Source organism: Harpegnathos saltator, unplaced genomic scaffold, assembly GCF_003227715.2.
Source record: "Harpegnathos saltator strain DR-91 unplaced genomic scaffold, Hsal_v8.6 scaffold188, whole genome shotgun sequence".
Lineage (NCBI taxonomy): Eukaryota > Metazoa > Arthropoda > Insecta > Hymenoptera > Formicidae > Harpegnathos > Harpegnathos saltator.
Window position 1 is genome coordinate 848,305 of NW_020229970.1, and position 26,515 is coordinate 874,819.

At 38.0% G+C, this 26,515-nt stretch overlaps 3 protein-coding genes across 3 annotated transcripts in view; all 3 read right to left on the reverse strand.

The window, feature by feature from the left end:
• Nucleotides 1–503, reverse strand: part of Fdx1 (Adrenodoxin-like protein 1, mitochondrial Ferredoxin 1) — a 58,871-nt gene extending 58,368 nt beyond the window's left edge. The window contains exons 1-2 of the mRNA XM_025297756.1: nucleotides 238–503; nucleotides 86–137 (exon numbers count right to left, since the gene is read on the reverse strand). Coding sequence (XP_025153541.1) covers nucleotides 86–137; nucleotides 238–346 — 161 coding nt within the window. The 5' untranslated portion in view covers nucleotides 347–503. The remainder of the gene's footprint in view (nucleotides 1–85; nucleotides 138–237) is intronic.
• A 7,718-nt stretch (nucleotides 504–8,221) lies between these two features.
• LOC112588304 (acidic repeat-containing protein-like) lies at nucleotides 8,222–12,336 on the reverse strand. The gene is made up of 3 exons (XM_025297790.1): nucleotides 12,326–12,336; nucleotides 10,121–10,452; nucleotides 8,222–8,361 (listed from the first exon to the last, which is right to left on the reverse strand). The coding sequence occupies exons 1-3, from the start codon at nucleotides 12,334–12,336 to the stop codon at nucleotides 8,222–8,224; spliced, it is 483 nt and encodes a 160-aa protein (XP_025153575.1).
• A 9,312-nt stretch (nucleotides 12,337–21,648) lies between these two features.
• Nucleotides 21,649–25,526, reverse strand: LOC112588305 (uncharacterized). Its single transcript, XM_025297791.1, has 2 exons — nucleotides 25,289–25,526; nucleotides 21,649–21,863 (listed from the first exon to the last, which is right to left on the reverse strand). Exons 1-2 carry the CDS (start codon nucleotides 25,524–25,526, stop codon nucleotides 21,649–21,651), a joined length of 453 nt encoding a protein of 150 aa, XP_025153576.1.
• Nucleotides 25,527–26,515: the final 989 nt, after the last annotated feature.

The window sequence follows — 26,515 nt, forward strand, 5'->3', positions numbered from 1 at the left end:
AATACATTACATAAAATCAAGAATTAAAAATGTGATATAACTATTAAATAAGTTTTATTAAGTATAATATGTTTATTTTACCTACATATCAGCTTCTGTCTTAGGATCAAGCATTTCGTATTCACCATGAAGTATATCTGTAAAAAATAATTGTTCATATTTTATATATCTTGTAAAGCAGCAATCACTAATATATCAATTTGACAGATACAAATATTCGCACAATAGCATACTTACAATTTGACGTATGAATTTTATAGTTAGATAGTTTAATTAAATCATTAATAGGTAAATATTTCCTTCTTTTAGTACACACAAATGATAATGAACGTAATATAAATGTCATATTCAATATTATACAATATCTTGCACTATTAAAACAATCATATATACAATTTTGTTATTTGCAGATAAAAGCTTGACAGCATGGACTAAAGAATACGGAAATGGAACACAAGCTATAGCAGGACAACACGTTCGCGGCGGAGGGCCGCCATATTTGTTTCTTCTGTTGCGGTCCACTTAACGCTTCAATGCATTTGTAACATCAAGTAGACCGCTCAAAATAAAATTTAAGCCTGTGTTTACAATCTGATCTTAGGCCGATATTCATATTGTAACGTCCCTCCATATTAAAATTCCCTATCTTCTCACCAAAACTCACCATACCTTTTCTTACCCAATCAAATCCTTACCAGAGAGGAACCAGTACCGCGATTCTGTAACTCGTTATTGGAGTTAACGACAATTTCGTTATTGTTGCGCAGCTTTTCTACGGTATACAAAAGCTGCGCAACGATAACGAAAGTGTCGTTAACTCCAATAACGAGTTACAGAATCGCGGTACAGTGCTGCGATTTTGTAACTCGTTATTGGAGTTAACGACAGTTTCGTTATTGTTGCGCAGCTTTTCTACGGTATACAAAAACTGCGCAACGATAACGAAAGTGTCGTTAACTCCAATAACGAGTTACAGAATCGCGGTACAGTAGCGGGATTCTGTAACTCGTTATTGGAGTTAACGACAGTTTCGTTATTGTTGCGCAGCTTTTCTACGGTATACAAAAGCTGCGCAACAATAACGAAAGTGTCGTTAACTCCAATAACGAGTTACAGAATCCCGCTCCTGTAGCGGGATTCTGTAACTCGTTATTGGAGTTAACGACACTTTCGTTATTGTTGCGCAGCTTTTGTATACCGTAGAAAAGCTGCGCAACAATAACGAAACTGTCGTTAACTCCAATAACGAGTTACAGAATCGCACCACTGGAGCTGTATTCCGTACTCGCGTACCGATATTTGTCGGTGTCGTTAGCAGTATTGCGCAGCTTTTTCGTTATACGAAAAACCTGCGCAATGCCGCTAACGACATCGACAACTGTCGATATGCAGGTACGGAATACAGCCCCTGAGAGCAGCCAACACGGCGTTTTCGGCGACACCGATTTTTCGCACTGGAAATGGGTGCCATCTGCATCCATTTTGAGAGGGGAACTACGATGCTACATCCACTTTTAGGTCTCGGCGGTAAAACCTGCATCTGGTGGCTGTCCGTGCTACATCCACTTTTAGGCGGTTTATGTCCGTGCTACAACCATAATAGCGTACTTGACAAGCACGGTCTCGCGCATTGTTATGCATTTGTAACATAAATTAACATGTTAACATGTATAAAGAAAATAAGAATTGAGATTGTATTGTATTAATACCATGAAGATTATATACGATTTATATCGATACCCAGACAGCACATATGTCCAAAACTGGGACATAAGACATCTTTAAGACATCTTTAAGTCGTCTTTAAAATGTCTGAAAATAAGACATCTTTAAGTCGTCTTTAAGATGTCTGAAAATAAGACATCTTTAAGTCGTCTTTAAGATGTCTTAAAAACGTCTTATGTCCCAGTTTTGGACATTGTGCTGCTGGGTATATAAATATATGATAATAAGATGATATTTTATGTGTACCTAAAATTATTTTTCCGAAATATTTCAGCGTTACGTTAGTATTTATTTATACTCCGGCAGGCGTTTCTTAGCTCAGTTGTGTCCGTGGGTATGTGTTGCATTGAAAGTATGCGTGACGTACGTGTGCATATACGCACGCACACACACACCACGCGCGCGCGCGCGCGCGCGCACTCACACAAAACTGCTCCCGTCTATCTGTCTGAGGTCCCGCCTTCGCTCGGCTTGTTTTGACGAGCTAAGCGAGAGAGGGAGAGAGGGAGAGAGGGAGAGAGGGAGAGAGGAAGAGAGGGAGAGAGGGAGAGAGGGAGAGAAGGAGAGAGGGAGAGAGAGAGAGAGAGAAAAGGAATTCGAAAGTGTTCGCTCTATCTCGCTCTGATTTGCAACGTTGCCGAGATTGTGCTTCCTGACACACGGCCGAGACTGACGTTTCCCTTTCGGCGTGAATTCAACGAGATGATCAATAGCAATCAATTTCGATCAAACTCGTTATGTCGATAAATTTGCATGACAAATTAACATTGCACTTAAAGATACGACGTAGCATTGAAGCGTTTGCGAGAAAGTCGCGATTGAAAATTGCGAGTGCTCCATGAACCAAATGAAGGAGCAAGTTTCTCAAAGAGCGTGTGACTTGGTGGAAGTGCCCTAGACTCGCGGGGTTGAGATCGGTGGTTCGCATCTCCTTGGCGGTGGGCGTTATTTTTTCGCTAATCTTCTTTTTTTCATTTTTTAGGAAAATGCACGTGTTGCATACAACATACGTGTATCACAATCAATTTCTTTTCATTTTTTAAGAAAATGCACGTGTTGCATACAACATACGAGCATCGCAAGCATTGCACGTTTCGTCGATGACACTTCGTCTGACAAGTAATACTATCCAACTGATACTCACCGATTTGAATGAAACTTAACATACTTATTAAACACCGAAAAATATTAAATACGTATTTTTTTGTTTCGGCTAAATACGCTTTTTAGGGGTAGAAAGCACCCCTCAACTCCTGGAGTTGGAAACAGTTATGGCTAATTATTTCTGAAACGATACATCTTCTGAAAAAAGTGCTTAGGACCAAAGTTGTAGAGTTCAAAGTGAAGCACTTGATGGTGACTTTGAAGTCGACCTTGAGGTCGATTTTCAAGGTCATTTGAAAATAATTTCATGTATTTCAAAGGGAGAAGTTTACTTTTCATCCTGAGAATCGATAGAGCGTAAAATTTTACATTCGGGACGTTGGTGGTTTGTAAATAAAACAAGCCTCTGCAATTTAAAATTGTTCATTGATCCAACCAATTAAGGCAAGATCAGTCAATAATTCGATCAATGAAGGAATTGAAAATGAATTATTCATTCAAATAAGGCAAGATATGGTCGAGATTCAGCCAGTGAAGGTAAGATATGGTCGAGATCCAGCCAGTGAAGGCAAGATGTGAGCGAAATCCAACCAGTGAAGGCAAGATATGGTCGAGATCCAGCCAATGAAGGCAAGAAGTAATAAGTGATCAAGAAGTAATTTTGGAAAATGCTTGCTCAACGACAGTCGGGAAAATAATAATTGATCATGTCCGAATGAAATCCTAATACAAAATAAAGAGTGAAAGGTATTGTGGATAACTCCAGAGTAGCAATAAAAATTTAAAAAATTTGAAAATTTCTAATGTAGCATGAAGGTGACATTTTATGTTTTCTTATCTTTACTTCTATTCTGAAGTTACTTACAAAACTTTTTTCTCCTTCTTATTTTTTCTATAAATTTGCGCCTATTTTCCCATTACGTCAGGTTTTTTTCTTTTTTTAGGAAAATAACGCAACAAATCAATTCTGAAGACAGATTTAGTCAACGCATAAAATTACTGATTATAGATACAGGATGTGGTCAAAGTCCGGCAACGGGTAATTATTTCCAAATTTAATTGACCTTGAAAATCGATCTCAAGGTCGATTTCAAGATCGCCATCAAGTGCTTCACTTTGAATTCTACAACTTTGGTCCTAAGCACTTTTTCAGAAAATGTATCGTTCCAGAAATAATTAGCCATAACTGTTTCCACCTCCAGCAGTTGAGGGGTGCTTTCTACCCCTAAAAAGCGTATTTAGCCGAAACAAAAAACACATATTTAATATTAGGTGTGCAACTAAGTTCTCGCTGTTTTTTTGATGAAAATGCAACTTTATTGTGAAAAAATGGTTACAAATGAATCATTCAAAATATTGCCCATCGCTAGCGACAACTTTTTCCCATCTTTCTGGCAGAGCTCGAATACCGTCACGGTAGAAGTGTTCGTCTTCTGAGGCTATCCACGAATCAAGCCATTTTGAAATGTCTTCATATGAGCGGAACTGCTAATTAGCCAGACCATGTGCCATCGAACGGAACAAGTAATAATCGGACGGCGCAATATCTGGGGAATATGGCGGGTGGGGTAGGACTTCCCATTTAAGCGTTTCTAAGTAGGTTTTAACGGGTTTGGCAACGTGAGGTCGAGCGTTGTCATGCTGTAGAATCACTTTTTCGTGCCTCTGCTCGTATTGTGGCCGCTTTTCGCGCAGTACTCGGCTCAATCGCATCAATTGAGTTCGATACCGTTCCTCAGTGATGGTTTCGTTCGGTTTCAACAGCTCATAATAAATAACACCGCCCTGGTCCCACCCAATACACAGCAAAACCTTCGCAGCGTGAATATTCGGCCGAGCCGACGACGTAGAAGCATGACCGGGCAGTCCCCATGATTTTGTTCTCTTTGGGTTGCTGTAATGAATCCATTTTTCATCACCCGTAGCGATGAAGAAAACTCTTCCTTTTTTGCCGCTGGAGCAGTTGTTCACAGGCGAAAAAACGACGCTCAACGTCTCTTGGCTTCAAATCATAAGGAACCCAAGCTTCTTGTTTTTTAATCATTCCCAACGCATGCAATCGCTTGGAAATGGCTTGGCGGGTAACTCTTAATGCTGAAGCAAGCTCTTTTTGCGTTTGGCACGGATCCTCATCGAGCAATGCCTCCAATTCAGCATCTTCGAAGGTTTTTGGCCTTCCTTCACGCGAACGGTCGTCAACATCGAAATCACCGTCTTTGAAGCGGCGGAACCAATCACGGCACGTTGTTTCACTTAGAACAGCATCTCCGTAAACTTTTTGGAGTTCTCGATGCGCTTCAGCCGCCGTTTTCTTCGAATGAAAGAAGAAAAGTAACACTTCCCGCAAATGACGATTATTTGGCACAAAATCAGACATTTTCACACAACCAAAAGTATATGACGCAAAAACAAAATCACTAATGTGTCAAAGCGGTTTGTTTACCATATGTTTAAGCTTGGTTCATGACGTTTTGGTTATATCACAATCGACTAGCACTTACTACTGGAGTCATCTCTTGAAAAACAGCGGGAACTTAGTTGCGCACCTAATATTTTTCGGTGTTTAATAAGTATGTTAAGTTTCATTCAAATCGGTGAGTATCAGTTGGGTAGTGTTACTTGTGAGACCCCGCCCTCCACTCGACTTGTTTCGACGAGCCAAGCAAAAGAGAGACTTTTTTTACGAGGAGGAAATCCATCATGGATACCCCCCACCCTCGGGGAAGGGTGAGGGGTTATGCCGGACTCCTACCGGCTAAAACCTCCCCGGGTGGCGCTGCGAAGGGACTTGTCTCGGGGCCCCGTAACTGCGATCGGGTCCCCGAGTCCTGACGGTTTCACTGTCGTCTTCCCCGAGGGATGGAGAGTGGGGAGCGAGCCGAAGCTCCTCTTCAATCGCTGCTTCCTCTCCATCCCTCACGCTGCGCCTATGTGGCTGAGAAGGGGGAAGCTGACCAAGGGGTCTGCTTCAACCACCGTTCCCAGCCAGGCGGGGCGCCGCCTTGATGTTGTGTGACTAGATGGGCCATCTAGTCGCTCCATCGTTTGGAGGGCTGGTTGGGGGCCCGGGAATCCCCGGCCGGGTTCCCATCCTCCTGCCCGGCGGTTACGGGGGGAAAAATCTGATCTTCTAGCCGCCGGGCACGCGAGCCTATAAAAGGCAGAGGGGTTAACGACCCCTCCCTTCCTGCCCACTTTATGCGGGTCAAGGGGGAAGGGGGAAGGTGATTTATTAGTGACTTGTCACTTCACTCCCCCCCACCCTCATCCGACCCCTGTTTCGGGGATCACCAGGGGTTTGACCAGGGGGGCTTGTGATCAGCCCCCCGTCTTTTCCCTTCCATTCTAGCGGTTTGCGCTAAAGTGCAAGTCGCCGCCGTCTTCTTGGGTGGTGCCCCCCCCCCGCGTTTTGCCCTGCGTGGGGGCATTTAAGCAAAAGAGAGAAACAGAGAATGTGTTCGCTCCATCTCGCTCTGTCTCGACACGCAGCCGAGGCTGATGTTTGTCTTTCGGCGTGGATTCGACGAGGGGACGACCAATAGCAATCGATTTCGACTCGGTGCGTCGATAGACTTGCATGAATTAACATTGCATATATCAGGTGTAGTAAAAAGAAATCCATTATTTTTGCATGAAATTGAAGGCTTTAATTACCATAGTTAGAATGATCCGATTTAGGTTAAATATGCGCCGTTTTGTTCGATAACTTGTTGCCATTTTGAAGGTAATTTCATTATGCCTCTCTCATAGAAGCCCTCGTCCCTATTGGCAAAAAATTGAGACAGTCGATTTTCACAAGCCTCTCGTGAAGCGAATTTTTCACCAGCAAAATTGTTCGTCATGGACAGGAACAGATGGTAATCACTTGGTGCCAGGTCCGGACTATAAGGTGGATGCATAAGAACCTCCCAACCAAGCTCCCGGAGCTTCTGGCGAGTCACTATCGATGTGTGTGGCCTGGCGTTGTCCTGATGGAACACAATTCCTCTCCTATTGGCCAAAGCTGGCCGCTTCTGGGCGATTGCTTCCTTCAGACGGTCCAATTGTTGACAGTACAGTTCCGAGTTAAGAGTTTTGCCGTAGGGGAGCAGCTCATAGTAGATAATTCCCTGCCAATCCCACCAAACACACAGCAAAACCTTCCTAGCCGTCAATCCTGACTTGGCCACCGTTTCCGCCGGCTCACCGCGATTCAACCACGACCGTTTTCGCTTGACGTTGTCGTAAGTGATCCACTTTTCATCACCAGTGACCAACCGCTTCATGGTCGACCCAAATGGGTCGATTTTGTTGCGATTCAGCAGCGATTCGCAGATGAAAATTCGGTCCATGAGGTTTTTTTTCGTTAACTCGTATGGCACCCATACATCGAGCTTCTTTTTGTATCCAGCCTTATTCAAATGGTTCAAAACGGTTTTTTGTGCAATCTTTAGCTCTTGGGCAATCCAAACAGTGCTTACATGACGGTCGGACTCGACAATGTCCATGATTTTATCGATATTTTCGACAATTGGCCTTCCAGTGCGTGGTGCATCTTTGACATCGAAATTACCGGAACGGAATCGACGAAACCAAAATTGCGCGTGATTGGCTGTTACAGTATCAGGATCATAAACACTATTCACATTTTCAGCCGCCTGGCTTGCGTTTTCGCCTTTATCGAAGAAAAACTGTAAAATATAGCGTATTTTCTCTTTGCTAGTGTCCATCTTTGACGCGCGCTCAAACAAAACTGAGTCAACTAATCACAAAACTGTCACAAAAGTTTTTTTAGTACGAAATCTCATCTTTCTAACGCCATCTAGTGGAACCCGATCGGACTTATACAACGCGAGATACAGATAACAGATAAAGCCATCTATTGGAAAAATAATGGATTTCTTTTTACTACACCTGATAGATCGGCGTTACCTTTTTTCCATTTATTTTTATTTTATTTTTTTTTTTACGTGGGGAAATCCTCATGGACACCCTTGCTCCTTGCTGGGGTAGTGCCGGACTCTTACCGGCTAAAACCCCACGGTGACTTACCTCTGGCGCGATGTTTGGGAGGTTCCCCCGCGCCTATCCATATATAATTTTTCTTTTCGTAGGTCATATTAATTTTTTTTCTAAATACTAATTCGTTGAAGCAGAGAGAGAGAGAGAGAGAGAGAGAGAGAGAAAGTACACTACGGTCATAAATATATTCTATTTTATTAACTTATAATTATTATACTTTACTAATGATTAATACTTTTTATTATTTTATACTAATATTTGTACTTTATATTTAATAATACTTTATGCCTAATATACCTTCTACTAATGACTATTTTATTAATGATTATTTAGTTATAATTATAAATAATAATGTTTCCTTTTCCTGCTCTTCCACCTCTCCCACCCCTGCCTACTCTTCTTTGCCATCATCCTTGTTCTTGTCCTTGTTGTCCTTGTTCTTGTCCTTCTCCTTGTCCTCATCCGCGTCCTCTTCCTCGTCTCCGTCTTCGTCCTCGTCCTCGTCCTTGACCGCGTCCACATCCTCATCCTCTCATAAGGCTATTCATAAATGTTAGTAGCTGCTCTGACTGCAAAATAGAAAACGAAAATACATTAATATACAAGATTTACAATAATATATTAGGAGTACAAATAAGTTTTCGCCATTTGACAAAAGATGGCCCCACCAGAAGGTTATGTTGAAATTATTTTTTTTGGTCACGCAGGGAAAATCCATCATGGATACCCTCCGACCCTTGGGGGGGTTTAGGGGTTATGTCGGACTCTTACCGACTAAAACCCCTGCGGGATGTCTACCTATCGGACCGTGAGGAGGGGAGTTAGGGGAACTGCTCCCGCATTCCCTCCCCAACCCCCCGGCCCCAGGACTCCCTTTCGGGAGCCCCTCGCCACCTATGTACCGCGCCCTGTTCCACAGAGGGAATCCAGGGCGCGGTCCCCGGCGGGTTGTCCCGCCGGTTGGCCTTCTGGTGTCTTCGTTGCAGGAGAGAGGGGACATCCACCCTCCCTCCTTACTCCCCTGCTCAGTGGTCGGATTTGAAATACCTTGCCTTCAGTGGTCGGGTTTGAGACACCTTGCCTTCAGTGGTCGGGTTTGGAACACCTTGTCTTAAGTGGCCGGGTTTGAGACACCTTGCCTTCAGTGGTCGGGTTTGAAACACCTTGCCTTCAGTGGTCGGGTTTGAGACACCTTGTCTTAGGTGCCCGGGTTTGAGACACCTTGCCTTCAGTGGTCGGGTTCCGAGACGCTTTACTTTCAGTAGACTTCACGATCAGTGAAGTAACGTAAAACGCATAATTTTGAGAACAAGGTCAAGGTTGAAAACGTCATATCCGAACGTAAAATTGTTCTATCTTGACACTTTTAGGTCAAAAGTATGGATTTTCAGTCCTAAAAAGTCCGGTTTGACCTTAATAATAATCTTAACTCATGACTTTGAGAATAAAGGTAAGGTCACGGCTGAATGTCCCTCGTTGATTTCTACATTCTTATTCTTATGCGTGACATTGCTCCCTAGCAGGTACATTTTCGAAGATATTCCCGTTTTCAGCCTAAAACAAGCTTAGACCTTTATGTGACCTTCAGAGGTCAAACTTGGCAGTGTTCAAGGTCATATTCGAACGTAAAATTTTCCGCTCTTTTCATTTCTGGGGTCAAAAGTATGGGGTCCCATTTTAAAAAATTGACCTGACCTTGAAATGACATTCAAGATCATTGTCAAGGTCAAATCCAAGGTCATCGTCAGATAGTCAGAAAAAAATCATAAAAACCCAGTACTTCGCGTTTTTTCTAGGATTCATATTTTTCGAGTTATTCTGCTCTTCCAGGAGTTTTATAACACCCTGTATATAAGAACATGGAAAGTACATGCTGTGCGAATTCTTGTAGAAATTATTTCCGATAGCATATACATGGTGAATCTTACCCAGTAAAGAAGAAATCATTAATACAACGTTATTACAATGATATGACAGAACTTATAACGTTGTCTGTTAAATATATACATTGTATTTATTGGGATGTTGCCTACAATAGTAATATATTATTATAAACTTTCAATAAATGTTACGATTAATATTACGGTAATATTAATATAATATTATAGTATGGTTAAATTTTGACATTTTCTCAATGTTATCTCAATAACATTATGGTAACATTACAAAACTTTTAGTGCATCATTATTTATAACGTTATGGCACTTCCATTTTAATATTATTGAAACTTCGAAATCATGGTCAAAGTATATTCATAATGATGTTCTATACAACATTAAATATTACATACTGGACAACATTATAAGTTCTGTCATATCATTGTAACAATATTGTATTAATGATTTCTTGTTTACTGGGTCTCCAGCATCGGCGTCGTCAGGATCGTCACCGATGTTGTCGGCGTCGACGCCGTCGCTCTTGTCAATGTTTCCGGCGTCATCGTCACCGTCGTCGTTATCGTCGGCATCGTCTCCAACATCGGCGTCGTCAGGGTTGTCATTGACATTGTCGGCATCGGCGCCGTCGCTGTTTCCGGCGTCACCCTTGCCGTCATCGCTATTGTCGGCGTCGTCGACGTCGTCGTCATTGCCGTTGCTGTCGTCGTTGTCGACATCGTTACTGCTATAATTGAAACAAAATTTAATAAATGTAAAGTTGTACGAAGTAGGCACTCAACTTTATTACAGATTGTTTATATATAGGGTTTTTCAATTGGTGCGGGTTTAAACTTTAAAAACTTTAAACTTTAAAAACTTTAAACAGATATCTTTTTTAAATATTGGACACTATTAATAAACGTGTTAAATTTTTATAACACGATATCATTTTTACTTGTAAAAACTTATGTTATGTACAAATAATAATAACCTTTAAAAAGATATCTTTTTTTTAATATTGGGCACTATTAATAAACGTGTTAAATTTTTATAACACGGTATCATTTTTACTTGTAAAAACTTATGTTATGTACATAATATATATCTTAAAAAAAGGAATTTGAATTTGAGATTTCTAAAAATATTAAGTATACGATTTCTCAGTTGGTACTGTTTTAATATATCGCTTCTTTTGTATAATATAATATATATTATATATCTACATACCATATAACTGTCCTGCTACTGATACTTTAGTTGTTGGAACAGTAAATTTTACATGTAATTTTACATGTAATTACTTGTAAAAATGTATGCCAATATATATTAGGTTTCTCAGTTGGCGCTACTGTCTAATATATCACTTCTTTTGTACAGTAGAATAGTGTTGTAGAATTTTATTATAGTTATAAGTTTTACTTGTAAAAACTTATGTTATGTACACATAGCGCTTGTACTTGGCGCCTTTTTTTTACCTTTTTACTTAAAAAGGTAAGTTTTATATAAATTTTACTTGTAATATAAAGAGAATTTACAAGAACATTTTATTAAAATAAAAATGCTGTCATGTATGTATTAATCAAGTTTTAGTTCGATATAGTTTTTTAAAGTCAAATTAGATATCATTGACATTTCGTCAATTATAATAAGAATAACATCTTTGAATAAAAAAATATCAAAATATGTAGAATATATACACATTCGATATGTATATTCTATAGTGAAGGTTTATAATTTATTATAATACTATGTAAACTTAAATGAAACATTACACCGTATATATATAGAGAGAATTTACAAGTACATTTTATTATAATAAAAATGCTGTCATATATGTATTAAACAAGTTTTAGTTCGATAGTTTTTGGTGCAGCCGCGCCAAGATTTTTTGTATTAAATATTTTTTATTGCATTGTTATAGAAGAAGATAATTTGAATTTGAGATTTCTAAAAATATTAAGTTAAGTATACAATAATCATATATATATGTTAGGTTTCTCAGTTGGCGCTACTATTCTAATATATCACTTCTTTTGTACAGTAGAATAGTGTTGCAGAGTTTTACTATAGTTATAAGTTTTACTTATAAAAACTTATGTACACATATATACATTAAAAAAATAATTTGAGTTTGATACTTCTAAAAATAACACAATACGTGTTGCGCTTGTACTTGGCGCCTTTTTTTACCTTTTTGTTTCAAAAGGTAAGTTTTATATAAGTTTTACTTGTAAAATCGTATGTATTATCTTTAAGTTTTACTTGTAGAAGCCTGTTATGTACACATATATACCTTTGAAAAAAAAATTTGAATTTAAAATTTCTAAAAATAACACAATACATGTTGCACTTGTACTTGGCGCCTTTTTTTACCTTTTTGTTTAAAAAGTTAAGTTTTATAATAAATTTTACAATTGTAAAAACTTATGTTACGTACATTTTTTGTCGTTAGGTTTCTCTTGAATAATAATAACTTTTAAAAAGATATTTTTTTAAATATTGGATACTATTAATAAACGTGTTAAATTTTTTCCATGAAAAGAATACAAACATTTGTAGCGCCTCTGGGCCAGTGTTTTTTATTTGCGTATCATCAGCTTCAATCCAATCAGTTTTACCTTCTGTACATATACTTGTGTAATGACCGCTTGCAATGCACGATCCATGATGAAATATGGCATTCATTACTTTATACAACTGTCCTGCTGATACTTTAGTTGTTGGGACAGCACGCAGAGTAAATTTGTTTATACATATATTGTGACATGGCAGCCGGGAAGGTGCCCGTCCCACTGCGAACCCTCGGTCCTTACGCGAGGTTTGCGGGGGGGGGGGAACATATCGCGCGAAAATTGCGCGGGGAAGGAGCTGCCTTGCTCCCCCCGTATTAATTAATCTTAATGATAGGAGCGCGCAGGTGGAACGGTCCCGCGTCCCCGAGCTCTGTGCCCTTGGGCCTCCTGTGCCGCCCATCAAGACCGGAGGAACCAGAGGAAAGAAGAGGACGTAACCCTTCGACCGGACCGCCACCTCAGGTGAATGCTCCACCTTCTCTCCACCTTCTATCTAATCTTACCGATTCCCGTATCGCCTTAAAAGATTCTCGCTGCCGTTCCTGTTGTCCACAGGCCCGCAGGAATATCCGGCGAAGCTATCGTCGCTCCCGTGCTCGAAGCGTGATCGCCGGCTAAACAAAGCCGACCTAGGCGAAGAAACCACGGGAGCGCGAGCGAAAAAGAGAACGCGCAAGAGTGAGACCGAGCACCCGTCCCGCAGATCGAAAACAAAGATCCACGGAAGAATTCCCGTACGGAGAGATACAACGAGGAACGGAGAGAGACGGGTAGCGCGACACAACAAAGAAGAACGAATAGGCACTGTTTTTTGGAAGAAATAAAAGAGCGAACTCCCGTTTCGCTCTCTCTGTTATCTCTGGGATAGTTAGTCTATCGCAGGCTAATACGGAAAAAGTATCGCTTGGAGTATCGCTTAGATCGCTACGAAAAGGAGTGTCGTGCCGATAACGAACATAAAAGGATACCGTTTACCGGGAGTGAGAGGAGAAGTTTGGTGGAGTTCCACGCGCCCAGGGGGTTGCCGTTGGTGGCGGAGTTGCAGAGGAGCGAAGAGAGGAACGAGGTCGAAGGACCACGCCGCCGGGAGGTTCCCGAATTTGTAAGACCGTCCACCTGCTTTATTGTTTCGGTGTCCCGTGCGTACCGTGTCTCGATTTAGTTGTCGGCGAAGAGCAAATCTCGAAGTCGCGAGAGCGCATAGCAGAGTGTACCGTATCGAGGAGTCGGACCGTTCCGATTCCCGAAATAATAAAAAGTAAGATAATCAAAACGCGCATTGATATTCTTGTGTTTTCCCGACTGCGTCCCGGATTCCCGATCGAACCCCCCCGTCTACCGACTCTAAATACAGAGGAGCTACCGGTCCCGTCGAATTCGCGTGTCTTGGCCCTTTGGTGGTGTTCCGTTTCGTGTTGGTGATCGGTGCAGCCTGCTGCACCTGGCTGGCGCCGAACCTCTTTTGTGCGAGTGCAAACGGCCGACGGCAGTTTGCCGACGGCGAGCGGAATCGCATCGCAATATGTATACAGGGTATTAGAAAAGTCTAAAAACGGTCAAATATCTTGAAAACAGAATATTTCTGAGAAAAATGTTTCCAACCAAAGCTGTAGGGTTTTAAAAGTTCTATTGAATGATGATATCCGTTTGACCTTGCGTAAGGGGATCAAGGCGAGGTCAAGGCCAACATAATTTTTTTAAACACACACACAGGGGGGTGTGAAGTCCGACCATGCAACCTCCACGCGGTACATCCTGAATAATACTAATGCTGGCGGCACCGTAAATTCTAAAGCTCATAACTCAGACAATTCTCAACAAAAATAGGTCATCAAGTAGCATTTCGGAAACGTCTCGCTGTCATCTTTAACACTGTGTGATAAAAATGGGATATTCCATTAAAAAAAATCATATTGCATTGACCTCGCCTTGACTCCTCCACTCAAGGTCAACCGGATATGATCATTCAATAGAACTTTTAAAACCTTACAACTTTAGTTGGAAATATTTTTTTTAAAAATGTTTCGTTTTCGAGATATTTGACCGTTTCCAGACTTTTCTAACTAAAGTGATATGGTCCATTATCAATGATTTTATTAAAAAATTTTTCGAACGAAAGTTGCATGGCTTGAAGGACGACACATAACGGAAATGTGGACTTGACCTTGAGTGAAGTGACCTTGTCAAAATCAGGCCAAGGTCATTAATGTGTTTTTAAATAGAAACTACGATTTTTTATTACATATTCTTGTAGCTTATCTCGAGAGCATTCCAAAATACTCTAACAAAGTTACATTTCATCGAGTACTTTCCGAGTTATGAGACTTGGAACTTAAAGCAAGACCGATCACTGATCTGACCAATTAAGACAAGATCAATTCGAATATGTCTTTAGCCGTTAATAAATCTTGGCCTTAGAAGTACGAAATAAAACCTCCTTGCTTTTACTACAATATCCTGTAAGTTCGCAAATATTCTTCACACATACAAACATAGTATTATTATATTTTTATTGAGTAGTGCATTGAACAACTATAACATTGTTCTGAGAGTTTTCTCATTTAGAGCGACGAAACAAATATATTTTATGAATTTTTTTTCGCGCAGATAGAAAATTTCATTGTAATTGTTTTTGGAGATTATATAATACTGTATGAAAAATATTTATTAACTTACAGGATATTGTAATAAAAGCAAAGAGGTTTCATTTCGTACTTCTTGATTCTGTTACAATATTCTCTTATATTTCATACTACATCCTTGTATAACTTAAAATTATTCTTAAAATATTATTAAACAATTCAATAATCAAACCTATAAACCTGCCCGACTCCGCAAAATAATTAATAAAATATATTTCATTTTCTTGGCGCCGAATATTATAAATACAATATTACAAATAATATTACGAATGATATAAATTTTTACAAATAAAATTTGTAAAAATTTGTATTATTTGTAACATTATTATACAATTACAAATAAAATTACAAATAATAATATTACAAATAATATATATTACAAATAATATATTACAAATATTATTAATAATAAAATATTATTTGTAATAATTTCGGTGCGCCGAGTAGACAAAACTTTTCAGTATTGTCATAGAAAGGAAAGCAAAGAGAGACAGTCGCGCCTGCGATTCAGATTGTGGGTAAGAAAGAATTAAGCTCGCTCGCTGAGCGAGAACGAGAACGACAAGGAGGGAATGATATTCTCTCTCTCTCTCAGTTGCTCACTCGGCGCGTCGACAATTGCCGATCGCGTGGCTCATGCGGATTGACCGAGCTGGCTGTGTGCATATATGGGGGGGGGAGGAGAATCCTCGTGCAAGCCCGTCACCAAATTCGCATCACTGATACCAATGATATCAAAACCGAACAAGCTGCGGACAAGCGTAACTTGTAAATATCGGAAATCAATTGTTTATCAGCTCATAGACAATTAATATGACGAGATACCCGCGGAGACCCGTGTACTTCTCTTTCGTCTTTGCGTACAATTGCGATCAATAAAAAATTTTCACGAATTGTTCGGTTTTGACATCATTGGTATACGTGTGTATGTATGTGTGTATGTGTACACGTACACGTACAATTGCGATATATACTTATCATGTTAGCATTGATCATTTTTATTCACGCTAAAAGAAATAAGTATGATTATGTAAAGAATTTGTCTGCGTATTATTATACATTCTACATAGTTTTCCCTGTGATAGCAAAAATAACACACTTGAACAATCTCTACGCTCATATCACAAAGCCTGATCCACTGCGCTACTGAAGCAAATTGGTAATTCTTTTGCTATAACGACATTAACAGAAAAGACTAATCTTCAAACTGCATTTCTCAAAAACGTTTAAGATTTGCACCGTTTCTGAATAGCATTTGTTACTATTACATCAATATTATACTTTTCTAAAAGCAAAATCGCACGGTGATTTCATGGATGAAGATTCCTCTTGTGTGAGATATTAATTATTCATTCTTTATTAATGGGAAAAGATTTTCCTTTGGTTTAAATGTTCAAGAAAAGTTATTTGTTCTCTGAGAATCTTTCAATTTTTATGTTCGTGAAAAGTTTATAAAATTCGTAAAGAAAGAAAATTATTTTACTACCTACCTGTTCAAGAGTTGCGCATAAGAGATATTTTAACAAATCTGAATCTTAATCAGTCAACAAATTAAATTTCTCATTGAAAGAAGTATATGTAAGGTAAGCATAAGTAAGATAGGTATAAATAATAAATTAAATATTATTCTCTGAATATAATAATAAATAAATGTTTTTTTTCTTTAGCTGAATCATCGAAGTAAGTATTCTATTATAAATTGACTTTTCGAATTACAATATTAATTTGATTTTTCAGAGTATGCTTTCAAATTGACTCTTCGGAATACGCTATTAAATTGACTTTTCGGAGTACACTTTTAAATTGATTCTTCTGACTACACATTTTTTAGTTGACTCTGTGGAGTACATATTTTTTAATTAACTCTTCGGAGAGAAGAGAAGAGAAACATTTTATATTTTATTTAAAAAATCGTAATTTTTGCAAAAAACTGATTGATGAAGCAAAAATTAATTCACGACCTCAACGAAGATCTTAAAAAAATTACTGCAAGAAATGAAGTTGTTGTTATTATATACCATATTGTACAATATTAAAACATACGCGCAATAATTATCTATAATTTGCATATATGGGCGTTTATGTAATTATAAGTAATATAAAAGTCATGACAAATTAATGTGGCCGCGTGTTATCACTGTCGCGTCATTGCTAGAAATCGTCCGAACTCTCGAAATTATTTTCTTCCCGAATTATGAATATAAAACAACGTGGAAAGGAAAACAAGGGGGTGAAAATGGGGATGGCGACGTCTGCCGTACGATAACATCGCTGCTAGCTCGCTTCGTCGCGATTGTATATTCGCTGGTGGTGAGACAAAGACCGATTCTTCGTTTTTATCTAACTAATCTAGCTCGCTCGTGAACATAGCACAGAACAGAACCAAATAATTATGGACATAGCACGGAATAGTACCAACAAATCGTGGACATTGGCTTAGTAGTTCATATCCATGAAAAATGGACCCAGTTGGCGCTTAGAATCAGCCAACTTTTCCATAACGCTGTAAATGCAGCCATGCCCGCTCTCAGGCTTCTCTCTGGCGCTACCAATACGCGCATTGCTTATATCGGAATGATTTTCTATGCAGTCTATGCGCTTAATGTGCAACTCGGAACGCACCCCTAGAAATGATTAATTAATAGACGTCGATCCGATGTCTATTTGACTACTATTTCTCCCCTATATATATATATATATATATATGATTTGCAGTTCAAAACAGGAATTCATTAAAAATAACCCGCTATTATATGAATATTAAGTTTTTATGTGTAAGAAACACAAATTACTTGGCGTCTAGATTTAATATTCTTAGACGTTATTTTAGATTAGACGCCCCCGACGTCTAATAGACATCTCTCCGATCTTGCATTTCTCCCTGGGGCTATTATTTGGATGCCGGATATATCCAGCGTTAGGAGCGAAAGGGTTAAAAATACCTGCACAGAAACGTTATATTACTAGTTACATAATTTGATGAACAAGTCGTTATTTAATGTAATAAATATTATACTGACACATGACACGGAACAACATTATTTTTTAATTTGGTATAATAAGGAATCAATTTATCAATGTGGCTTTCTAAAAAGTGTCCCGAACAAACAGTTACGTATTTGGAGACTTCTTTATCTTTTAAATTTAATGCATTTAGCCATACATCTCATTTTCGTTTTATTTTCGGAAATCTGTATAAATAATTATATTTCACATTAACAACTATTACATATAAATATAAATTATAAATAAAAATTAATATGATGAATAAGAATCAATATATATCAATAATATTTAAATAATCTTAATTACTTGCAAGTGATAAGTAACCTCATTTTTCGAAGTGAATGTACTCGATAACGTGGTGTTTTATTTTTACCCTGTTTTATAACGCATTGAGATATTTTCAATTAAATACTTATGACTACAAGTATTTAATAAATAAGTATTAATTCACAATAATGTCCCATAAGATTATTCATGCTACTTACGTTTTTGTAATCTCCTCACTCTTGGTTCTTCTACCGTTTGAAATTTCCGTCTCGTTTCATGTGCGTAAAGTATGAAAAGTGCAACCAATTCTAATAAACCTAAATGTCCACCAATAAAAATATGTTCCTATGCAAGATGGCCGTGATTGAATCCTCCTTACGTCTTAAGAAGTAGGGTTTGTTAAGCTGGGGGGGGGACACACACTTTCCGTAACCGTAACCGTAAGGTAACCAATCGCGTTGCTCGATTCAGCAGTCCGTAATCGTAACCGTAAGGGTACGATCACATGGTACGGAAATGGACATGCGGGACGGACACAGATGTCTATACTATACTAGATTGCTAACTTCTCAAAAGAGAAGTATCCCGCCCATTTTCCGGTTCGGCCATGAAGACCGCCAAAACATGGCGGCGGTGTGTGTTTGTAGTGTGTATGTGAATACCCGATGCGTATGGAGTAGTGCGTGGTAGTGCGTATGTGACACCTGTGTGTCTACTACTATTTATGTTAGTAAAACTGCAAATCTACAAACGAGATAATGCCGAATAAGTATTGTAAATTTCAAAAATACGAACAAGAAAGAATATCATTTAAAGATGTGTGTATTAATAAGGTGTTGCTAATCTAAGTGTTTGGTAAAGGTTAAAATTAAATTGAATATATACAGTTCAAAATATATCAAAGTATTTGTATTAATATTTTTTACATACATATAAAGAATAAAATGCAACTTATGTGTTATTAAATAATATTAAGTTTGTAAATTGTGTCTGTTACTTGCAGGATTTCTATTTTTCGTTGTTTTTGTTACATTCTAATAATAATATTAATAATATTAACATAATATTAATAATATTAACAATATTTAATTGCAAGATAACCCTCACATATTATAAACCTCGAACATTTATTATATATAAATGTATTCTACTTACTTAAATAAGTGATATCCTTTTTTATTCGTATTATTGCAATTAACAATGCAACATATACTTGGCATTATCTCGTTTATATATTTGCAGTTTTACTAATATAAATAGCAGTAGATACGACACATCAGTGTAGACACATCAGGTATCACATACTTACAGTACAGCACTACTACACACGCATCGGATATTCACGTACGCACTACAAACACACACCGCCGCCATGTTTTGGCGGTCTTCATGGCCGAATCGGAAAATAGGCGGGACACAGCTCTTGTATAGGTCAAAGATCGAGGTTAGCAATTTAGTATAGTATAGACATCTGTGGGGACGGAGGATGCGTGATTCGAACAGCTAATCAACGTTCTCCCGTATTTTTCTATCCCGTATGGTTGCGTTTGACCTGTGCACATGATGCGTGAAAGACGCAAAAATGACGCATGTGGCAAAAATATAATTAAAAAAAATTATTTTTCCAAAATAATTTATTAATCTTATTCAAGTATAGATAGTATTTAAAATGTTAAACGAAACATTACTGCGATAGTAGTGAACTAATTTTATTTCAAATTACATTATTATAAAAATTGTTTTCAAATCTTGTGACGCATTTCGGTCATTTTCCCGTATCATGTGCACAGGGCACGCTAAAATCTTGCGTGATTCATTATTATGCATTATTATATATTGATTTATTCATAATTATTATTCATCATTATTGATGTCGAACTGCTGTGTGAAATGCTTGAGTTTTGTAGCAAGTATTAAAAATGGACAATAAATTACAAAAAACTATTAAACTGTTAATGAAATTTTATGTGAAAATTCCAATATTATCGTATCGTAAGGAGAAAGTAAAGTTAACGTTAACTAAATTATTTATATTGTATGAAATAATATCGAGAAAAAACATTGAAAGAAGAGAATGGGTCAGACCAATTTATACTGTAGAATAACGTCTTCTTCAAGGAGACAGTGACAATTTAATAACAATGTTAAGAACAACAGATTTATGATTGTATTTTAATTATTTAAGAATGTCGATTAATATCTTTGACAAACTGTTTGCCTTAGTGGGTCCTAAAATTGAAAAAGAATGTTATGTTAGGGAACCAATTCCTTCTCGAACAAGGCTTGAAGTTTGTATTAGATATTTAGCCAGTGGCGATAGCATGAAGTCTGCTGCATATGCCTTTAGACTTGCTTCAAACATAGTTTCTAGAATTGTGCATGAAACTTGTCATGAAATTTGGGATACATTAAAAGAGATAGTTATGCCTGTTCTAACTACAGAACAATAGGTAAAAATAGCACAAGATTTTGAAAAATTGTGGAATTTTCCTCATTGTATTGGAGCGATTGATGGAAGGCACATGGTAATAGAGGTAAATTCATTTTAACTTTCTTTTTATTTAAGATGCGTTGATACAAATATGTTATAAATACTTTATTAAATTTCAGGCTCCTCCGCATAGTGGTTCCACTTATTTTAATTATAAAAAAAACTCATAGCATCAATTTTACCGGTATTTCTGATGCACACTATCGCTTTATTTTGATTGACGTTGGAGCAGAAGGTCGTCAAAGCGATGGTGGAGTGTTTGCTAATAGCAGTATACGATCAAGATTACATGCAAACACTTTAAATATACCTCTGCCTGCTCCAGTTGGTGAAAAAGAGCTGCCGTATGTTTTGGTTGGCGACGAAGCATATCCTTTAGCATCGTATTTGATGCGACCTTACCCAAGAAGATTAGATCTTAATTTAAAGAAAAAAGTATACAATTATCGTCATAGCAGAGCAAGACGTATTATTGAAAATGCCTTTGGCATTTTAGTAGCAAGATGGAGAATTTTTCGTAGGTCTTTAAATACCTTCATTTCTAAAATAAACAAAATTATACTGGCTACAATATGTCTATATAATTTTATTATTACTAACGAAATGAAAAAGCGTTGTCAAGAAAGACATATTTGTGTTATAATGATAACGACAAGCAACAAACATCATACTTAAGAAATTCGCCAAAAAGAATTTGCCAAGATGTAACTTCACGTAATTTGTCAACAATTTATAGGAAAAGATTCGCTGATTATTTTTTCAATGAAGGTGCAGTCGAATGGCAATGAGAGAAGGCTGAAAATGACTTTTAATTTTCATTTTTTTGTATTATAATAAAGTTTTTTATTATTGTAATAAATTCTAAACTTTAAATTGTTTCATAATAATTATTAAAAATTAAACCATTAAAATTGAAAGAAACATAATAATAAAAATAATAATTTTAATTCATTTTCAAAAAATTAATTATTAAAAAGTTCTGCATTTTCTTCGGCTTTTATTGCATATTTCATTATTTTCGTTTGTAATAATCTAGAATCCTTGTAGGGTAATTTTCTTAAAATATCCCCTAGGTGAATCAGAAATCTTTCAGTACCATCAGGACGTGCGGTGGTTTCACTTAAAATTTTCATTAAATCTCTTTTAAACTCTGCATCGCTCGATTGAGTTTTTCGTCCTGAAATAAAAAAATTATTTACATTTAATTGCAATATAATATAAATAATATATTTTTCGGATGTTTAAAACAATATATTTGTATTTCTGAGTATATAAATCAATACAAACTAACGTTTCTCATTATGTGAAGAGACATTACTTCTATGAGACACATTTGTTCCTACTTGGGAACCATTTTCCCTTATATTATCTTCTTTAAACATTTGGCTTTGTGCAATACTGTTCTCATTTTCTACCGGTTCTTACATCGTAGAAGAGCAATCGGTGTTGACATTATCACTTACTAGTTCTGATTCTTTTGAAACATTACTAACAGAACTATAAAATTTTTAAAAACATTATTATTTCCAGATATATAAAATGTGCTTAATTATTGATGGAATATTATTTACGGCCTTGAAATTATAGAATCATTTAAAAATTGCATTTGATCAATAAAGCGAAAACCATCTCTTTTCTTGTCTGAAATTGGTGCTGCTGAACCACCTGGTGTGTATGCTGCCACCTTCTTCTTTGGTTTTATATAACAATCATGGAGGTTTCTCCAGCGCTTTTTTATATTTTCCACATCAAATTTTTCTACAATAATAAATATTAATATATAAATATTATTTTACAATAACTTTTTATAGAAGTTCATCAACATGTCTTGTATTGGGTGAGTGCAAAAGTTCGTGCGGAGTTTCAATAGATGGAGTTATAAGCGTCGTAAAGTGTTGTCATTAATACTTCCATCTACATATTATATAACGTTGGAAAGGTGACGTCTTCAGCTGTTATTAAAAAAAAAATCATTTGTTTTCATACAAACTGCTTCGAGAAATATCACTTTAAAAATGAGTATCGATAAGGTGCATTTACGGCATGTTATGCTTTACGAGTTTCGGAAGGGAATAAACGTTGCCGCAGCCGTAAAAAACATTCAGGATGTTTATCAGGATGAAGCACCAGCTAAACGAACTGTGGAAAAATGGTTTGCTAAATTTCGGCGCGGAGAATTTAACCTTGAAGACGAGCCACGCTCTGGTCGACCTTTTGACATTGATGACGATGTTTTGCGTACTTTAGTGCTCAATAATCCGCGAATTTCAACAGAAGAAGTTGCTACAGCACTAAACGTTGACCGATCAACCGCTTTTCGGCGTTTAAAAAAGATGGGATTCGATTTGAAGCTCGATATATGGGTGCCCCATTTGCTGACCGAGAAGAACAAAATCAAGCGAATTTCTGCAGCCGTTTCTTTACTCGGGCGGCTCAATAACGAGTAGTTTTTGAATCGACTAGTGACGGGCGATGAGAAATGGGTCCTCTACAACAATGTTCAGCGCAAATGGACATGGAAACAATCAGGTGAGCATGGTGACGCAATGCCAAAGGCCAGTTTGCACCCGATGAAGGTGATGCTCTCTGTTTGGTGGGATTGCAAGGGCATAATCTATTTCGAGCTTCTCCCCGCTGGCGAAACGATTGATTCGGACAAGTACTGTCGCCAATTAACCAATCTGAATCGAGAAATAAAAGAGAAACATACGATTTTGTCAAATCGCAAGGGAGTCGTCTTTCATCACGACAACGCCAGACCACACGTTTCGAAAAAGACGCTGCGCAAACTGAAGAGTCTGAAATGGGATGTCTTAACGCATCCACCGTATTCTCCTGATATCGCACCATCTGACTATCACTTGTTCCGGTCATTGCAAAATTATTTAAATGGAAAAAACTTTGACTCTTTGGAGGCCTTAAAAAACGGCGTCTCTTCGTTCTTCGAATCTAAACCGCACAGTTTTTATGATCGAGGCATCCGTATGCTGCCAGAACGTTGGGAAAAGATTATAGAAAACGATGGAGAATATATCATTGATTGAATAAAGATTTTTGTTTGCCTAATCACTGTGTGACTTTTACTCACAAACTCCGCACGAACTTTTGCACTCACCCAATACATCTAAATGATAAAGAAAATCACCTTTATTTAATATCAGTCTTTGTTTGGTTTCAGTATATACGAGGGTGGTCCGATAAGTACTTAGCCTACAAAAGAAAAACGAAAATTTTGGAAAAGTGGCGATTTATTTCTCAACATAGTCTCCTTTTAGCTTGATACACTTGACCCAGCGATGCTCCAACTTCTTTAACCCGTCTGAAAAATACGTTTTCTCGAGGTCTGCAAAGTAGGCCTCCGTGGCGGCGATGACCTCCTCATTCGACTCAAATTTCTGCCCGGCGAGTGACTTTTTCAAGTTTGGAAACAAAAAGAAGTCGCACGGGGCCAAATCTGGAGAATACGGTGGATGGGGCAGCAGTTCGTAGCCCAATTCGACCAATTTGACCATGGCGAGGGCGGAGGTGTGAGCGGTGCGTTGTCATGGTGGAAGAGCACTTTTTTCTTCGCCAAATGGGGCCGTTTTTTCTGCAATTCGGCGTCGAATCGGCCCAATAATTCGGCATAGTACAGCCCTGTGACCGTTTTGCCCTTCTCCAGGTAGTCGATGTAGATCACACCTTGTGAATCCCAGAAAACGGTGGCCATCACCTTTCCGGCCGATAGGACAGTCTTCGCCTTCTTCGGAGCACGTTCGCCGGGTGAAGTCCACTGTTTCGACTGTTCCTTGGTCTCTGGTGTATACCAGTGAATCCATATTTCGTCGACGGTCACAAAACGACGCAGAAACTCCTTCGGATTGCGCTTAAACAGCATCAAACACTGCTCTGAAGTGGTCTCACGGTTGCGCTTGTTGTCCGGAGTGAGCAAACGCGGCACCCATCGCGCCGACAGTTTTCTCATGCCCAAAATTTCATGCAGGATATGACCCATGCAGTTTTTTGAGATGCCTACTGTCTCAGCTATCTCGCGCACCTTCAATCGGCGGTCTGCCAATACGAGATCGTGGATTTTTGTCATGTTATCCTCCGTGGTAGCCGTTTTCGGGGCACCTGGGCGTGGCTCATCAAAAACCGACGTGCGACCACGTTGAAACTCCTTAAACCAATTTTTGACGGTCGCCATCGAAGGAGAAGAGTCACCGTACACAGCATCCAAGCGCTCTTTGATTTCGCTGCGCGATTTCCCTTCCAAAAACAAGAATCGAATCACTGACCGATATTGCTCTTTTTCCATTTTTCTAAAATCCGCGGACACGCCCGCTTCCACACGCGGTCAAAACAAAACTACGAGTCCGATTCGGCTGAAATTTCGACAGTAGCCGTCTACGAGAATGTACTACACGATAGTAAATTTCTCTGCGATAGTGGCGTCATCGGGCGGTGAGGCTAAGTACTTATCGGACCGCCCTCGTACATCTAAATCTACAAGACATTTCGATGAGTTTTATAAAAATAATATTATAAGTTAAGTAACAAAACTACTTTTATTAAAGAAAAATAGAAACCGATATGAAAATTGTGGTTACATAAAATATTTACCTTCCAATTCAAAATTTATTTCCAACCACGCTTCTTTGACAGATAAAGAACCTCTTTCCTTAACAGGGATTGTGACATTCCATAAACATGGCCTGGCTCGTACAGCTTCTATCAGTACTTCATCATATGCACTCCACAGTTTGTCCTGTTTATTCTTAACACATTTTTTTCCTGTTGAGTCATCTTCCACATAGTTTTCTGTTGAAGCTATATTAGTACGATAACAATTATTTACCATTCATTTTTTTATATAAATTATATAAGAAATATATTATATATCTTATTATATATTTTATATATTATATAAGAAATAAATATTGTTAAGAATGTAAACTAACCTCTAAATATAACATCTGCATTATTACAAAAATATTCTCTTTTGTCATATCAATATCAGCAAAGCATGAGTGATTTGTTACAATGAAATTTTCCTTTGGAAGAAAATAATTGCAATATTTGCACTTGTAACGCTTGGAAAAAAAATATTTTACTGTTTATTTCAATATTAACAAAATAATATCACTTTTTCCTTATACTTACATCACAACGCATTAAACTTTCATCCTCCATGATTTCCATGTTTATATTATAACTCTTATTATCAAAACTAACTTTTCTAGTTGAAGTTTCGACTACTTTTTCTGATGTATTCAAACTTTACGGTTATATGAGTATGGAGTATGCGGGAAAAGTTAGAAAAGTACGGGAAAGCGTTGATTGGCTGTTCGAATCACGCATCCTCCGTCCCGCATGTTCATTTCCGTACCATGTGATCGTACCCTAACCGTAACCATAAAGCATCGTCTACAATGGCTGCATCAGCAGACTCAACAGTTGGACAATATTACTAGATTTTCCATTGAATCTCGCTCCTGATTGGTCAATACTTCTGGGTCTATGAAGAATCTAAAAGAATGCTCCAATCACAGACAATAATCACTAAGCGCTCTCTGATCACTTTGTTCTACTGAACGCGGCCAATGGCAGTAAGCAGTAAGAAGTAAGCGTAAGCGGTAAGTAATAAACCAATCACAGTCGATTATGACACAAATAATCAACTGTGGTTGGTCCATTTTTTACTGTTCACGCTTACTTCTTACTGCTTACTGCCATTGTAGACGACGCTTAAGGGTGAAATCAGATGGACGCGGAAAGCGGAGAGCGGAGTAGAAAGGCGTAAAAGAGCCATCCAATCAGAATCAATCTGGGTTATCCGCCTCCGTCAAT

Coding starts and splice junctions, on each gene's coding strand:
- LOC112588304 (XM_025297790.1), bottom strand. Junction 8,362..10,120: donor AGAACTTATAATGTTGTCCA/GTATGTAATATT, acceptor TAGCCTTATGAG/AGGATGAGGATGTGGACGCG.
- LOC112588305 (XM_025297791.1), bottom strand. CDS start 25,526: ATGGTAAATAATTGTTATCGTACTAATATAGCTTCAACAGAAAACTAT. Junction 21,864..25,288: donor AATAAATTTTGAATTGGAAG/GTAAATATTTTA, acceptor TTTTTATTTCAG/GACGAAAAACTCAATCGAGC.